General features: G+C 47.9%; 1 protein-coding gene and 1 long non-coding RNA gene across 3 annotated transcripts in view; one reads left to right on the forward strand and one right to left on the reverse strand.

Moving 5' to 3' along the window:
• The window catches only part of LOC106735170 (uncharacterized), a 4,013-nt gene extending 438 nt beyond the window's left edge, over nucleotides 1-3,575 (forward strand). Inside the window, exons 2-3 of the long non-coding RNA XR_001370578.2 lie at nucleotides 67-163; nucleotides 3,116-3,575. This is a non-coding gene — a long non-coding RNA (uncharacterized LOC106735170). The remainder of the gene's footprint in view (nucleotides 1-66; nucleotides 164-3,115) is intronic.
• LOC114008309 (vegetative cell wall protein gp1-like) overlaps nucleotides 1-14,350 on the reverse strand; it is a 15,164-nt gene extending 814 nt beyond the window's left edge. Inside the window, exons 1-3 of one of the 2 annotated variants that reach the window (XM_027773066.1) lie at nucleotides 13,680-14,350; nucleotides 13,033-13,136; nucleotides 10,357-10,860 (exon numbers count right to left, since the gene is read on the reverse strand). In XM_027773066.1, the coding sequence (XP_027628867.1) occupies nucleotides 13,080-13,136; nucleotides 13,680-14,252 (630 nt within the window). In that variant the 5' untranslated portion in view covers nucleotides 14,253-14,350 and the 3' untranslated portion in view covers nucleotides 10,357-10,860; nucleotides 13,033-13,079. Of the gene's footprint in view, nucleotides 1-10,356; nucleotides 10,861-13,032; nucleotides 13,137-13,679 lie in introns of those variants that run through there. The other variant, XM_027773065.1, reaches the window with a different exon arrangement.
• Between the last annotated feature and the right edge of the window lie 2,866 nt (nucleotides 14,351-17,216).

The following is a 17,216-nucleotide window of genomic DNA, read 5'->3' on the forward strand; positions in this document are numbered from 1 at the left end:
AGTGCGACGGGTGTGGATCAGCCCCAAGAGGTTCTCTGGCCATTCAGCCTCCACTGATTTGCGCAGGTAGTTGCTTGGGGGAAGATACACGGGCTCCGGCTCTCTTTGGAAGCGCTCACACTACCAAGCCCTCCCGTGCAAAATTCAGGAAGGATGCGCTTTGGTGAGATCTTGGCTCAGCCTTCCCGTAGTCCAGAAGATGGGGGAAAGGGACAGAGTGGGAACGCCACCAGACCTCGGAAGGGGCCTTACAGGGGTCCCCAAGTACCAGGACACGGGTATTTGGGATCCGGGATGGTGGTTGGTGGAAGAGCCCAGGTTACTGGACTCAAGCAGTTTCTACTCCTCTCGCCCTCTGCATGGCGCTTCCAGCGTAGTCCCGAAGGGGGTCCCGTAATGAGGATGGCCGGTACTCTTAAGACCTCGGGTGGGAAGGGAGAGTGACTCAAAGTAAAAATTATTATTACCGAGATGGGCTCGGGAGAGCTTTCACGGCCAGACGGTGGTGGAGGAGTGGATGGAGTTGCCAAGGCCGTCTCGGGAGCCTCGTTTGTGCGCTAAGCCACTTAGAGGCGCTGGCTTGCCCATTCAGCGCAGCAGCTGATGCTAATGACTTGAGGTCAGTAACAGTCTGAGAGTTGCAGCACTATTTCGCTGGGGGAATCTGAGGTTCCTTTTCGCTATTCAACTCTCCACTTCTAAGGAAAGGCCTTTGAGTGGTATAGATGGGCTCAACTCCCTCGCTCCACCCACACCACCACTACATTGAAGTGGGCAATCTGTCAGCTTTAGAATAAATCGGATTGTGAAGCAGGCTAAAGAGAAAGAAGCAGAATCACGACTTAGGGAAGAGACAGCCTCATTTTCTTTAAGGTTGAAATCAGATGAGTATATTGGGAGTTGGCAAAAAAGCAGCTTCCCATGTTATTGATCCTTTTGCTGTCCTGAGACCTCTCTAGAACCCAGCGCGACAGCAGCACTGCAAGCTTTTCCCGGAGCCTGCCTGCAGTCCAAGGCCAGGGAAGAATTTTACCCAGGAGAAATAAGAAGTGCAGGGAACTTCCCACCAAGAGAGCCCTCTTCCTCGGTCTCTCCTCTCTTTTCTGGTCAGCAACTCATGCCAATCTGAGTCCTTCTGACCAGAAAGAGTTGCTATCTAGGATTAAGATGGGGCTCCAGGAAGAAAGAGCTGCACAATCCTCATATATTGGGTGAAATGGGGGAATTCTCCCCAAATGTCCAGGTTAGTTACTGACTTTTTTCCCTTAAGCTTCTCAAACTGCAGTTTTCTTTCATCTTAAGAAGTCATTTTTTTCTCTTCAAAGTTTCTGCAGTTTTAAATAGTTGGGCTAGGAGTGACCTAATGACCAAGGCTCCATGCAATGAGAGCTCTCGCATGTCTGTATGCAGGAGTCTGCATCCACAGTTGTCTTTACCCACTGGCTGGGTCTGTCTGCTCCACTGCATCTCTCTCTGTCTCTCCATCTCTGTCTCTCCCTCTCCTTCTACACACACAAATGAAGCTATCACCACCATCCCCTCCCTCCCTATCACTTCAAAGAAAGGATTAAAGAATTAGGAATGCTGAAAGAATTCTCTCAAACATCTGGGAATCAACCCTCAGAGTTGAAGAAGAGTGTCCTGATACGTACACAAATCCAGAGAAGAAGAAAGAAAAAGCAAGGGTCAGGAGAGGCATAGGTTATGATAGAGAGGTGGCTATAGGAGAGTCATAGTCCCTTAGAAATCATAGTCTGATACTATGCAAGAACGAACTTCAGGGGAGGAAAGACGGTGTTTGGAAACTTAATTCTGTTAATCCATTAAACAGACACGCCTTAGTACTGTCTTGTGCTGTTGTTTAGAGAATAGAAACTTTGTCTCTGCCAGAAAAAAGTCATCTGTTCATGCAAGCAACTTTTAAAAATCCTCTTACATATTATAAATACAAGAGCATCTATTCCAGCATGTGAACATTTAGAAACTCTAAATGAAAATCATTTTTCTTGTGCCTGCTCTTTCTCTCCAAAAAATATAGAGAACATTTAGACTGTACCTTCTTAAAGATACTGAAACCTTGACTCCAGTTCTTATAAAATAACGTTTCTGGTACTTAAACTGAGGGTGAGTGAGTTTGACCTTCTGAATCTCAAGTGAGAAAACAGCTTAAGTTCTATACATCAGAGAGGGGAGAGATTTATTGAGAATCTGGCCAGCAGATGTTTCATCTGTTTCACTTGCCCTTTAATTAGATTTTTCTCTTGCTTTTCAGGTGAAGATCCCTAAGCAAAAGAATTTCTTACATTTTATGAGTCCAAACGACTCTTTGTCTTATGTATTAAACGGTTGACATAACAAAAAACAAATAGGCAAGATTAAGTTGACATTCCTACTTCATGAGTTTTTCAGTATTTTAAGTGGTACACACTTTGCCTGGTAATATAGATACTCTAAGTGATCATCAATAATAATCCTCCTCTAATTTGTAGATAAAATCTACAAATGATTTTTTACTTTACTAGAAATTTACGAGCTAAAATGATGCATAAAATACTCGGAAATCATTGCATTATTACGTACTGGAATTTGGTGACAGTAAATGAAGGATTGAGGCATTTATTCAGCCTCAGACAGTACTATAAAAATGTACCTCAGTCAATAGTTTTCTGCAGTTCACATGGAACGGTGGGTTTATGAATATATTTGGAGCTCTTTTCCCTGGGACTTCATTTCCAATTAAATGATTAGAAGGATGACAATAAAGGGTGAGTATGCTCATCTTGCTCCCCTTTGGTAAGACCCCCTGCAGGCAGAGTGAAAATACATGTGTAGACAACTGCAGGGTTTTGGAAGAGGCTGGAGGGAGGTTGATAGATGATTCCCAAGGTGGTGCCTTTTATGACCTAAGTGAGAGGGTGGAGAAAGGAGAAGAAAGGCGATAGGATTCTTGGAAAATATTAAAATGAGAATGCCCTTTCTACTTCCACAGTTGAGAAACTGGGTCCAAAATATCAACTTCTGGGAGAGGAGGCAGGAGACACCTCTAAGAATATCTTACTTAGAGTTCATTATCCTATAACAAATAAAAACACATTGCCTTTCTTTTGCTTCATAGGTCTTGGTGCATCCTCCTCTAATCCTATTTCCAAAGTACAACCAGCAAAGGCTTGGTTGTTAAAAGAGTATGGCAATTCATGGCAAAAGAAAAAAAAATGTGCTGGAAGACAAGAGGATGCCAAGGAAACAGACGGAGCCGCTCTTTCCTAAGCTTATTAATTTCCCACAGGGAGAGTTCTGGAAGAGGCTGTGAGGGTTGGGGGAAGCAGAGACTGGAACATCAAGGATCTGCCATATCTGCATTCGCCAACCTCACTCTCCAGAATAAGGAACTTTATAGGGGGCACACTTGACTGATTACTTGTACATGAAAGAGTAATAACAATGATGGGTTTTGGGTAGGAGAAAACACCAGTCCTCTGCACAAATGTTGTTCAGAGGATTGTTAACTTGGTTCCTATCACTTTGCCTTTATCATGAGAGTGGATACAAGGTGGGTTTAAAAGAGAGTGGGAGGTTGGGGGCCAGTGGGTGGTGTGATGGTTAAGGCTCTGGACACTCCCACATGGCCACAGTTAGAGTTCCAGACCTGGTGGCTTGCTTCCTATCTCTCTCTCTCTCTCTCTCTCTCTCTGTATGTATGTATGTGTATGTCTGGTCAAATTAAAATAAATGAATGAATAAATACTTCTTTAAAAAAATAGAGAGAGTGGGAGTTTATCTTAATTGGATTACTTATTTTATTCCATTAATTATTTTTCATCTTGGTGAGTGAAGAAGAGACAGACTAGTGAAATGTATAAAAGTTTACGCAGATGCGGGGTGCTTTTTTGTTTGTTTTTAGAGAGATTTTTGCTATAGGACACCTGTGCTCTCAGAGAGACAGAAATTGAGAGATCACTCCCCCCCCCAGAGGACATGACCACGCTGCAATCCCTTCTCTATGGATTTCAGGCATACATGCACACACCCCTGGAGTGAGTTTTAAGCCATTGTCCATTGTGTCTGGGACTCGAACTGTGGTCAACTACATGGGAGTCCAGCAACATAACCATTATGCCATCTGCTGGTCCCAGCAGAAGTACACACAACAAACTTAACTTGGTCTGTTCCTCACTATCACTACTGCAGTTGGTTCACTGAAGATAAATGAACAAATGTTTCCTAGGCTGGTCCTGGGAAAGTCAAAGGCTCAGAAATGGATAATTTTGTAGCCTGTGAGAAAGGACTGGAAGCTCTCAACTGTAGAAATCATTTCTCCTGATGCCATACTCTTCTCTTTTGGTTTTTCCTCTTTCTCAAGAAGAGTTTATAATGCTGCTTTGATTGCTACTGTTGTCATTATGATGATCCATCGTTCTCAATTTAACAACCTTCTTCTCTCTGAGGGATTCCTAGTTCTACTTACACTTCTGTTAGAGTTCAGTTGAGAGCTTTGTGTTATTCCTCTCCTGGATCTGAGTTGTAGTCAACTGGCTTAACAGCTTCTGAGAATAAATTCTAGCAAGGTTAGCGAATCAACGTGATATTGCTAGCAATTCCACAGACCTGAAATGCATGTGCCATGCCCACCTGTGTGAGTGTGGCTGGGGAACCATATCCGAAATCTCAATATACAGTATCTCAACCCCTTGAAAACCTGGTTTTCTGTCAAACCCACAGGTTCCAAAGTCCCCCCAGACTCAGAAGCCACAGTCCGTTTTTTTTCCCTCTTTTTTTTAATTTTTTTTGAGAGGTTTTTGCTATAGGGCACGTGCACTCGCCAGACAGAGAGAGACAGAGAGGTAGAAGGCGAGAAATCATCCCCTGCCCCCGGGGAAGGCCATGCTGCAATCCCTTCTCCTCCATTCTCCTCTCGGGATTTTGGGCACGCACACACACGTGCCCTGGCGTGAGTTTAAGGCACAGGGTCCGGGACTCGAACTGTGGTTGACTACGTGGGAGTCCAGTGACATATAGCCATTATGCTAACTGCTGGTCCTGAGATGCCACAGTCCTTGAATAAATCTTAGAACGGTAGGCTTGGGGAAGGGAAGCTTAGCCAGGTCATAGTCAGTCTGACCCTTCTCACCTGCTTGGGCCAGACTTTTCAGGTCAGGACTAGGGCGCTGCAGGGTGGCCAGCAGTCTCAAATGAGATTTTGAGAAGACTGACTCTAGGCCTTGGGACTGTCACCAAATCAAGTACCTCTACATCAAATTTCTTCACGCAGCCTGGAAAAGGGACATTATTCTAAGATTCAGTACCTGAGTTCCACCCCTTTTCATCTCAGCTATTGGTGGTCTGTAATTCCTGAGTTGAAAAGAGAAGCACTAATTGATGCTCAGTATGTCCACACCATCCCAGCTTGCCTTCTGAGGTGTGAACCTAGACTGAGAAATACTGGGCCACTGGAGGATGAACAGCAGGAAGCATTGCTCTGCTGAGAGAAGGGTCTAGGCAGAGGTCACACCTGCCCAGAACTTTCTACCTTGGAATCTGTCCATCCTGAGCCTTGAAGAAAGAGACATCTGATTTTCTCTAAGAGGAGAAGAGAGAGAGAATGTGGGGAGAGTACATATCAATTAGTAACCACAACAGTGATCATTCACATTGCTTTGTTAGAGCCTTGGAAATATAGTTTAATTTCTTCATAAATTATCCTCCCATGCTCAAACTGTTCACCTGCTCCTATTTGCCAGTTGAAATGCTTGAAAGAAAAACTACCTTTCATGATTTAAATAAAACAAATCGTAGGTCTTCCATGATTTAATTCAGGGGTATTAATGAATGTCAGTGGGGGATGTCTCCACAAGTATTGTATAGAAAGCCTAGTGCTTTGAAAAGATTTTCAAAAGCACTTAAAAATTACCAATGCCATTCTTCAGTGCTAATGGTCTCCTAAAGAATTAAAGACAAGTTGTAAACAATAGGACTACATCATCTAATCAATACTGAGTGTGCATTATGAAGTGGAGAAATAGACAAAGGGATTTAAACCTGTATTTATTCTATTATTATTATTATTATTATTATTATTACTATTTTTAAAAATGTGACCAGTGAGAGACAGAAAGAGAGAGAAAGTACCATGTTCAGCTGTGAGGTCCAGGACTTGAACCACAGTCAACCATGTTGGAGTCCAGCACCTTAACCACCATGCTACTGGCTGATCCCTATATTTATTCTTGATCTTGCTAGGTGAAGAGTTGCTTCCCAGACTGATTTGAACAGTAAGGTGATGTAGTGTCTGGTAATAAAATGTAATAAGACATTGTTCACAATCTTCTCTAAAGTTTAAAGGAAAGTGAATAATATCCAGAGTTGCCAAATAAATCATTTACAAATTTCTAAGAATTTAAACATGTTGACTATACTGAACTGAATGTTAAGATTTCCTAGGCCTAAAATTCAATTTAGGTCTGAACAAATTTATACCTAATCAGACTTGGACGTGTGTGTGTGTGTGTGTGTGTGTGCGCGCGCGCATGTGCACGTGCACACGTGCACTTAAGATCATGAGTGAATGTTGAAGTGGCATTTAAAAAAAAAATAAGGTTCAGGACTGTCCTTTTCCTTGGGTGCATGTGCATAAGGTAGTCAGTGCTCCTTGTTGCAAATTTTCATGCAAAGCAGTTGGTCATGGAAAAGCACATTCAATAAAATTATGAAGAATGTTTTCTGAGTATAATTTTACTATGGAATATCTTGGGTGGGTAAGATCAGATGCCATATGGCATTATCTACATTGTATTGTAGATTAAGTTTATCCAAAGCCCTAGGAAGTTACTAATGTTTGCCAGACAAATGAGGTTCCCCTGAAATGGTGAAAATACCCTGGAGAAAATCGATGCACTGAGAACATAACAGGTTCTATTTCTTACCTGGGGAACCAAATTAGCTGCTCTATTTCCAGGCCCCTCCCTTACAGTTGAGTTTGGTTACACAGTGTGGGTTTGGCAAGAAAGCAGAGAAGTGCCTGCTAGACTCAGACAAGCCTGGAGGTCTGCATTCCTCGTGCCCCCTCAGTAAAGAGCTAGGAGTGCAGAGGTCAAATGACTGAACTGATGTGGACAAACCCGGTCTAACTGGGAGAGACCCAAAGAGAACACCACCCAGAAAGTATCACGAAGAGTTGACACTGCTCTCAATGTGCTTCAGTTGATTCACCAAAGAGGGCAGAGTCCTGACACTGGGCAGGATATTAGAACAAGATACCATCGTGAGGGGAGAAGGAGCTCTCAAAAAAGTTGCCTGCGCAGCCTGTGAACGTGGGACAGAAAGAGGCCACGCAGGGACCAAGCTCAATTCCCAAGGGGCCAGGCACGGTTGGTTCCCACGTTCTCTAGCCTCCTATCACTTTGAAATTAGTGCCAATACTTGCCTCCTGCTAGGCGACCACTCCCCCCCCCCCAAGAATGGCACCTGGTAGTGGGTGGGACCTGGGAGAAAAGCAACACTCCCTTCTACACCACCTGCCCCAATACACAACCTCGCCCAGCTGGTGACCCTACCTCCTCCCCAGTGGAGGAGCTCCTGTTCCCTTCTGCTAGGAGCTGGGCTGCTGGTGACCTAGCTCAACCTTGGTTTTCCTCCAGATGAACTCTAGCCAGCACGGCCTCCAGGATCGCGGTGAGGACTCAGTGAGGGTGAAAGAACGAGGGTGAAAGCCGGTTGCTGAGCAGATGGTAAAAAATTACTTCCAAGAGCCTGGACTAGTTTCATTGCAGTCTTGGACATCCTGGAGAGGTCTCAATACCTTCATAAATGAGCATTCTCCTTAGTTATAAGCCTGAAGAATTGACCAGGAAAAAAGACCAACAACACGGGCTCAGGCAGGTCCACAACTCCACCAGGGCGACTGCACCATCTGTGTTCATACTGGTTCCCCACTCGTAATTTAAGAGGTATGTGCCTCAGACCGTGTGTGACCTGAGGTCAGTAGAGGAATCCTTTTCATAATAATGGTGAGGGTTGAGGTGATACTTAACAAGCGCATAACGGGATGCCTGGCAGGTAGCAAACCCTATTTTGGTGGTCTATTGCTACTAACGCTGCCTGAGCTTCCTCACTGGCATATTTCGGAACTGTACTGTGCATCCGCTTTCAAAGTGGCTCGGCATAGAATGAGGATTTCTGGTCGTTTCTAGGGAGACCGGAAGGCGATACTGGAGGACAAAGAAGGCAGGAGAAATCCGTTCAGGGATCCCCTCTACCGCTGAAGGGACAGAAGGGTTCAACCACGGACCATGATCCCTATCCTTTTCTCGCCGTCCACCACCTAACCTGTCCCGGTTTAATACTGAGACAGAGATGCCAGTTTGCAGGGAGGCCTGCCTCAGTAAATCCAGATGGGAGTTCTACTCACCACTCTTTACCCCTCCAACCCATGCCTATCTGGGGGAGTCTTTTCTCTAGGCCTGGTTAGAAACGCCATGGGTCACAAATTGGGTGCCACCATAAGAACAAAGGGAAATCAGGGTGGCAAGGGCTAATGTCGATGGGTACGGAAGAGGAGAAGGAAGTGAATGCGCCGCTGGCTAGTGACCAAAAGCAAGGCCTGGGAGTGGGCGGGATGAGCAGCCAGTCCTAACCAGGGCTCAAGGTCCAGAGGGAGCTCGGCCTCTCCTCTTCTGCAAATAGACAAAATATTCTAAAACCAGGTTGCCCATGAAAGCAGGCTGGGAGTTCCTGACCCTCCTTATACACCCAAGACCGGGAAGTTCTCCCGGGAGGCCTCGAGCCTCGAGCCTCGCGGTAGGCAAAGATGCCTCGAACACTGCAGACGTCCCCAGCCGCCGCCGCAGGCCCCGCCCCCGGCGCCAGCACGCGGGCTGCGCGCAGAGCACTATGGGCCGCTGGGCCTGGAGCTCGGAGTCAGCCTGGGGAGCCTAGCAGAGCCGCTCCAACACCACGCCACTTCTGCGCAGGCGCAGCCGCGAGTAACCGCCTGACGTGCCCCAGGGCCGCAGTCTCAGGCTCTGCAAAACCTCCTCCCCAGTCTGGGGTCCGGTGAGAGAGATCAGCTGTGAACTCCCAATACCGTTTCCTTCCGAAGGACGAGAAAGCCTCCAAGAGGTTCGAAAACTGGAATCTTAGCCACTTAAGTTTGAATCCTGAGTCTGCAACCTACTAACTGTACGTCTGAGAAGATCACTTCAAAAGGTTTGACCTTAAGTTTCTTCATTTGTAAAACAGTAAAAACAGCATCTATTTCATAGAGGGCCCATCATGAGAACGAGTGCAATAAGGCTGGCAGAGCATTTAGGCTGCCACATAGGAAGAGCCCAGAAGGTAATTGTTTAAAGCATCTCAGTGTCTCCCACTTTGAAAGGCTGAGTAAATATAATGTCTAGATCTCAGATCTCCTACTACATGTTTTCTAATTTTCAGAGAAGAGCAGAATGCAAAAGTGTGTGTTGGGGTGTGGGACAGTAGAACTCCAGATTTGAGAGGAAAGTCAGGTGACACTTCTGGAAACTGAATTCTGGTCCTTTGGGCCTTTCCTCTTCAGTTTCTAGAGACAATGTAAAAGAACTGGAAAGGCAAGGAAAGGGGGCTTGGAACATGGAAGGTGCTCAGCAGTGGAAAATGGCATTGCAAAAATCAGAGACCAGGAGTCTGTCTGAGGTGGGAAGGAAGATGGAGTTGTGATTGGCTGCCCTCTCTCAGTCCCATGCAGCCAGTAGGCATGTGGCCTCTCCATGTTAGGAGCATTTCTGTGTGACTATGTCATGGCCCCTGGAAAGGGACGACCTGAAGGAGGGGATGGCAGTACTGCAGGGGAGCAAGTTCTGAGGATAGGACAAAGAAGGGGTGGATATGGTTAGGGAAACATCCTGGCAGGAGACAGAGCACACTTGACTCAAGAGCAGTAAAACTCAGCTGTGAGAAAGGAAATAGAAAAGATGGGAGCACATCTGGGGATGAATTAGCCTCTGGTAGAGGGTCGGTTTCTGTGTATCCCCCAAAGCATGAAGATTCAGTCTGGAGCCAACACCTTACATTCACAGACCCTTTCTGAGTAGAGAATCATACCTGTATCACCACCTGCCATATCATGTCCCTGTCCTTCAATACCAGCATCCTCCTCTGACTTTGTGAATAGGAACACTTAAAACAGCCTTTGAAAACATGTTTGGATAATATATTTTTTAAAAAGAATTATTTTATTTAACTTTATTTACATTTATTTATTTATTTATTTATTTTAATTTGACAAGAGGGGGAGAGAGAGAGAAGGCCACCAGGTCCAGGATTTGAACCAGCCACGTGGGAATCTGGCGTCCTTAACCACCATGCCACCTGCCCCCACCCCCAACAAGACATCCAGGAAAATATCGCTCCACATGGCATTCAAGACCATACCCTTCTGTTTTTTTGTTGGGGGCAGAGAATGCTGATGCAACAACAATAATGGGGAGGGGGTGGTATTTCATACACTTTTGGCTCTTAGACCATGCTCCCTTCAGACCTGGACTTTTAGCAGAAAAGAGTGTAAAATAAAATCAAACCAATTCCTCAGTGCTCGACTCCCAGGGCAAAGGAGACACTGGAGAGGAGCCACAACTTGGAAAAAGATTTATTTTTCCTGGCCATAAATCTCGTCCCCTTGTTCCTCTGCCCAACGAAGCATGATAAAGTCCTTTTCCATAAAGTATTCAGTATTAGAGCCACAAAGCTCCCCCAATCAGTAGCCATCTGCTTCTACCATAACTGCTGCTGCTGAAGCAGGGAGAGCAGCCGCAGAGAAAGGGCACCACTGTTAGGCTGCTGGACAAATGAGGAGTCTGAATAGCTTTGGTTTTCCTTGTGTATCAGTATCTATAGAGACAGGAGAAGAAAGGCCGCATTATATTGATACAACAATTGTAAAACAAAACACGGAAGAGGCATCTAAAGGGCAATATCGCATGCATCAGGGGTCCCCAGATAAAAGGGGCGCTAACAGATTTATAGAAACCTTTAATTGGTTTTCAATTGAAAGCTAAAGAGGCAGAGGCCAAGCTGTGAAGAGTGGCAAAGTGCTCTCCTTCAACCTTCTGGAGGCGTGATCCATTTCATGGGGAGAGAAAAGAGGATCCTCAAACTCTCCCAGTGCCTCTGCCAGAGCAGGGAAGAATGGCGCGTTTTAAGAACTTTCCTCTGGGCTAGGGAATTACCAACCTGATCTTGAGAGACTCTCTCAATCTCTGTCTCTCTCTTCTGCTCTCGATCTTTTAAAATTTGCTATAGAGCACGTGCACTCACCAGAGACAGAAGGAAAGTGAGACATGGGGGTGGAGGGGAGGATGACCACAACAGTCCCTTCTCCTCTGCTCCCCTCTCCGTATTTTGGGCATGCACCGGACACACGCGCGTGTTTCCCAAGCCGCTGGGTCCTGACTCAAAACAGCTCAGTCGGCCATATGGGATCCAGCCGCCTTAACCACCACGTCACCAGCTGGTCCTCTTCCACCCTCTTTCCTCCTTCTCCCTCTCCTTTAGACCATGGGCAAGTGCAGAGAGGAGGAAGGGGAAAACTGAAAAATAAATCTACCTTCCCAGCTCCAGAAAAATAGACCCTATGCCAATCAAGCTCAGACTTTAATCCCGTTCACTCACTAGTGGGGAGGGCTCTTTGAAAGAAACCGGAGTCCCGCCCTCATCCAAACAATTCTCCCTTCTTTCCTTTTTCAGACTCAAACAGGAGAAAACTAAAAATTACGAGTCTCCCCAGTTGGTGCAGTGAGAAGTCTTCGCTGGCGCCCACTGGGTCTATTTCAGAGCGCATCTTCCCACTCGGCGCGCCTTTTCTTAACCCCTTCCTGCGCTGCGGGTCGGCAGTGCCCACCCACGCAGCAGCCCCAGACGTCGGTCTGTCTGTTCCTAAAGCTAATTTATTAGCCCGGCCCTCCATTATCACTTTCGGCTTCCTAATTAATCAAAGATAAAAGGCAATGGCGCAAATTACGATTATGAGGGAACTGGAAGAAGGTTTGGAATAAAATGGGAGAAGAGAAATATGATTAATTGAACGACATGATAGTGAAACGTCAAGTGCGTGGAGCAGGCCCCAGGGGGTCAAACGCTGACTCATCAGCGTGGCAGGCGGGCCCCCCCGCCCCCCCCCCCCCATTCACAGGGACTCAGCCACCAAAAAAGGTCACTTAGGTCCGAAGCCCTCGGAATAGAGAACTGAGTTCCCAGTTCAGCTCTCAACTCCACTAGAAGCCTGCCGCCCAGTCAGCCCTAGCCCTCAACCCCGCCACACACGGTCGGATTTCCGTAGTTGGGACCAGTGATCCACCCCGCGCCAAGAGCGCCTTTCACTCGAAGCGCACCCTACTACTGCGCGGACGCGCCGGCTGGTCCCGAGACCTGCCACTCTCTCGCTGCTGTCCCTGCACATTCCTCTAGCGAGGCTAACTCTTCGTGAAATGGCAGGAAAACAAGTCTAGTAGGTCAGAGATCGCATTTGCTCGTGTAAGGGATTAATAGAGCCCTTGTCTGAGGCTGCTCTCTAGAATTACGTTTGGGATTAAAAGGCAGACGCGGCAGAGGCACACATTTTGCATTCGCTGGTCGTTGTGATTAATGTTTCCGAAGGGATTTGTGCTGGGAGCTTACAGAACGTGCTCTGGGGTCTCTAAAGCCCGACGGCCCGCAGCGCAGGGGCGAGCGAGCTGAGTGTCTGAGGGCACTATGGGCACGCGCCCTAACACCGGGGGATTAGAGCAGACGTCAGATGGGCTTGGGGATGCGAGACACCTCGGCCTTTTAGTGCCCTCCCCTCCCCTTCCTCATCTCATGCGCAACTGCTAACAGAGGACTGTCTAGGGAGGCTGACCTGAGGCCTTTGGGTGTGTGTGTAGGGAGGAAGCTCTTGAGAGTTTGAACTTTTAGGCAGGAGGAAGGGGTTCGGTACCACGCCACTGAATTTTATGCGTCCATCTAGCACAGAGAATCTCAAACTCCGAATTCCTGGGAAGCATTGCTCCCGAACGCAATACTCACCCTCAGATCAAACAGCCATCATCCCAGGTCCTTGGAAGAGAATGGCCTCAATCTCCGCGAGCTGCCATTCTCAGGGCTGTTTCCGAGGGCACCCGCAGAAGCACCTGTGGGGAGTAGCCAGCGCCTGCGTGTGAAACACAATCCCTTCCACAACGCCTCCCAGTGGGCATACCTCCCTGCACCGGTGAAGGGCCACAAGGGAGGGGAGGTTGCAGCATGCACGGGGAGGGGCGAGAAGGAAGGAAAGCAGGCAAGGAAAAACATAAAAAGTAAATAGTGAACGAGAGGAGGGAGGCGTGAGAAGAGGAGAAAACTGGAGAAATGGGAAGGGGGTGATAGCTGCTGGCGGTGGGCATTGCCGCACTCCAGCAGAAGGGGGCGCCTTTCTGGCGGAGACAGCTCTCCCACCGGCCGGGGCGGGACAACCCGGCCGAGCCCTCCCTCCGGGTCTGGCTCAGGGGTGCTAGGCGCCCCCTCCTGGCTACTGCGCAGCTTCTCCTCGTTGCCCCGGGGGGTGCTCAGGGCCAGCCACTGTTCCACCCGCCAGGCCAGAGGTGAAGGGCAGCGAACGGAAGGTCAAAGGAGTCAGTGTGTACGGTCCTGGAGCGGTCAGGACCCCCTTACCTCCGGCCTCTCGGCTTTCTTACCTGGGGTCGGTAGGGTTGACTCCTCGGAGCGCAGCTCCTGCGGGCCCCTCGGCTGTCCCGAGCCCTTCGGCGCCGCGCTCCTGCCCCGGCTGAAGCTTGCGGAGGAGCCCGCCCGCCTTGCAAAAACGGTCCCGAGCTCTGCTGCAGCAGCTGGGAGGGAGGGAGCGACGGCCGGCTGCTGCCGGGCGGCGTCTGGGGGCCGCGAGCCGAGCGCAAGGAGCCGCCATCTGGAGCCTCGGCAGCAGGCGGGAGTGGGGGTGCAAGGGAAGGCGCCTGGGGTCCGCGGGTGGGAGCGGCGCCCGGCGGTCCGTGTGCTTGCGTGGGAGGGAGGGTGTGAGCCGCACTCGGCCCCTGGGGAGGAGCAGCAGAGGCCTGCGCCCCGCACAACTCCCGGATTCCGGGGCAGCCCCGACTGGCAGGCTTAGCGAAAGAGCCGGGAGCTAGCTTGGCAGGCCGTCCTCCCTTCCCCAGCCTGCAGCCACTCTCCCCGTGGGGGCCGAGAACTGGGAGAGGAGACCCCAAACACCGAAACATGCGCACACATCCGTTGCCCGTCAGAAGTGGTTTTCTCATTTCCCTTTCCTCCCACCTTGTCCATCCCACTCCGGAAACATTCTTCTCCAAACCGCACGGACTTTTGGACACCTCCACCCTAAGCCTACTTCAGCCAGAACGTGGGACAGGCACTAAAAGGATGTCACCCTTGGGGATAAATACTCTCCAGTTTCCGGTGGACGGTGGAAGAGGAACCAACGAGGGACGCTGCCAAAGGGATGGATGTGGTTAGCGCATCCTTGCGCATTTAGCGTAGAGAAGGAGAGAATAACTGAGGGTGGGAAGTGTGCTTTCTCCCCTCCCCTCCTTTCATTTCAGACCCTCTTGATGCTTTTATTTCTTTAACTTTGAAAAACATTTCCTTTTTCTGAGTCTGGACGGGGTGGGGAGTAAACTCAAGGAAGGGCAAACGCCACATGACTGTGGGTAAAGCCAGGGTACAGGTTCTGGGAACCCAAACTCCAGCGTCGAAGCCGTCTCTGAGAGGGACGCCGTCAGACGTAGGTTTTAGCCCAGCATAAGGGGAGTTTGATGATTGGGTTTATGGGAGGTGGCGGGTGGTCTGAATTTAAAATAAAATAAAATAAAACAAAATAAAGGCAGCCCCATTCCCACCCTAAGGCATTAAAAGACACCCCCACCCCCAGCTGTCTCGTGTCCGGCAGAATGGCATTATGTAAAAGACCTGGCATGTCACCCAGTGGCACATCTGGTAGGTGTAGATGGCATTCATTAGCACGGGGCTTCTACTCTGCAGCATGCCAAAGCCCTGACAGAGATGCCCGCTGCCAATCATTCATTCGCTGCCAATCCCAGAGCGCGGCCGGGAGGGATGGCTCCCTTCCACCCTGGCACCAGGGCTGGAGGAAACAATGTGTTGAGAAACGAAGAGATGAAAGCGGAGCTGAGGATGCGAGGCACCCAACAGATGTATCCCGGGAGGAGATAACGGTGCGAAGAGTCGTTTAGCAAGAAAGCATATGCAGGATCTCAGGAGGGAGGCTTGGGTAGGGGTTCGCCTGCCTGGGGCTGAACCGAAGGAGGGGCCGGGGAACCCCTTCGCAAACCTGGAAGGCGACATTGCCTGTTTAAAAACACACAAAGATCTACACCCCCGCCCCCTGTTTGTAAGACTTCCTCCTCTCTTCCTCTGGTTTGTCACTTGGACCTCTGTTTATCTAGAAACTAAATAGTTCTGAAAAGATCTACTTCTCTGCCTTTGTCATGGCTTTCCGATGATCAAGATAAAGAGCGGCTTCCTGTTTGTGATTTTGCACCATTCTCTAACCTTGTAACCATGGAGGATGGGGGAGGAAAGGGTGCCGGGCTATCTGTACTGTGTTTTAAAGGGCAAAAAGTCTTGTTTCAATTCCTAGTCTTTCAAGGGGGATAAAGCTAAACAAAGGAAACCGAGGAAATTATTAAAAAGACAAAGGAAGATTAAACATGAAACCCAGGGTTGCTTCTGAGGTGGCTCTTTTTCCCAGGCTACATAGTGGTTAACTAGGTGTTGTTTTTCTTTATGCCATAAACATGTTTTTCTTAATATTCTTTTTACATTCACTGCATAATAAAATAACTATAACAAAATTCAGGGTTTGGAGAGTTTGTGGGACTCACTGTAGCTGTTTTGTAAATTTTGCCAAAAGGTATATGTGCTTGCCAGAGGGGGACAGGGAAGGGGGAAAAAAAGGAAAGTGAGAAAGCACCCACTTTGGGCATGGACACACTGCTGCAGTGCCTTCTCCAAGGATTTTGGGCACGTAGGCACATGGCCCCAGCTTCCAGTGAGCCAACATAGGATCCAGGCACCTTTATCACACACCATGGACTGGCCCAGAACTCACTGAGTTGAGTCTAATCTAACAGTTCTTTGTTTTATATATACGTGTGTGTGTGTGTATGTGTGTTTAAAAACAATTATTTAATTTTGTTATAATATTATTATTAGTTTTTGGAGAGATTTTTGCTATAGGATACGTGTGCTCGCCAGACACACACACACACACACACACAGAGAGAGAGAGAGAGAGAGAGAGAAAGTGAGAAATTGCCCTCCAGGATGGGGGCTTGGCCATATTGCAATCCCTTCTCCTCATTTTCCTTTGTGGATTTTGGGCACACTTACACCTGGTGTGAGTTTCAAGCTACTGAGTTCAGTACTCGAACCGCAGTTAACCACGTGGGAGTCCAGCACCTTAATTACTATGCCACCTGGGATCCCTGTTATTATTATTTTAAAATTTGGCCAGGGAGAGACAGAAAGGGAAAGTGAGAAAGCAAGCCACTAGGTCTGGGACTTGAACCATGGTTTGCCATGTGGGAGTCCAATGCCTTAACCACCATACCACCTGCTGACCTCTTTATGTGTGTTTTTATGTGTGCGTATTATCTATAAAATTATGCTCTTTCTAGTCTAAGTATATGCTATAAAATATTTGGGACATACTTAAACTACAGGTTTATTTGTGGCTAATCTGAAATTCAAATTTAACTGGGCATCCTCTATATTCATATGCTCAATCTAACAACTTTGGCTATGTTGGCTCATGGTCACTATATAATAATCCTAGGCATCACACCTTTTTTTTCTTTAAAAAAATGTGTCATAGGGTGTGTGTGCTCACTGGAGAGAGACAGAGAAAGAGAAAAAGTGGGCTCGCAGCCCACCCCCCCCCGCCCCAAGAGATGTGACCATGCCACAAACCCTTTGCCTTCATTTTTCTCTAGGGCTTTTGGGCACACACGTACACAAGCCCGCTGTGGTTCTCAGAACACTGGGTTAGGATCGTGCAGTCAGACTTGTGGGATCCAGTCACCTTAACCACCATGCTATTGGCTGGCCCCACATCACTGTTTTAAGCATGAACAAAGGGATGGGGACTAAGAGCTTTTCTTACTTTTCCTTTTATAAGTAAAGGAAATACTTTCAATTGTTGTTAACCAGACCTGAATTACCTGGTCACAGATACCTATGAACGA

This window comes from Tupaia chinensis, unplaced genomic scaffold (genome assembly GCF_000334495.1).
Source record: "Tupaia chinensis unplaced genomic scaffold, TupChi_1.0 Scaffold000318_1, whole genome shotgun sequence".
Classification (NCBI taxonomy): domain Eukaryota; kingdom Metazoa; phylum Chordata; class Mammalia; order Scandentia; family Tupaiidae; genus Tupaia; species Tupaia belangeri.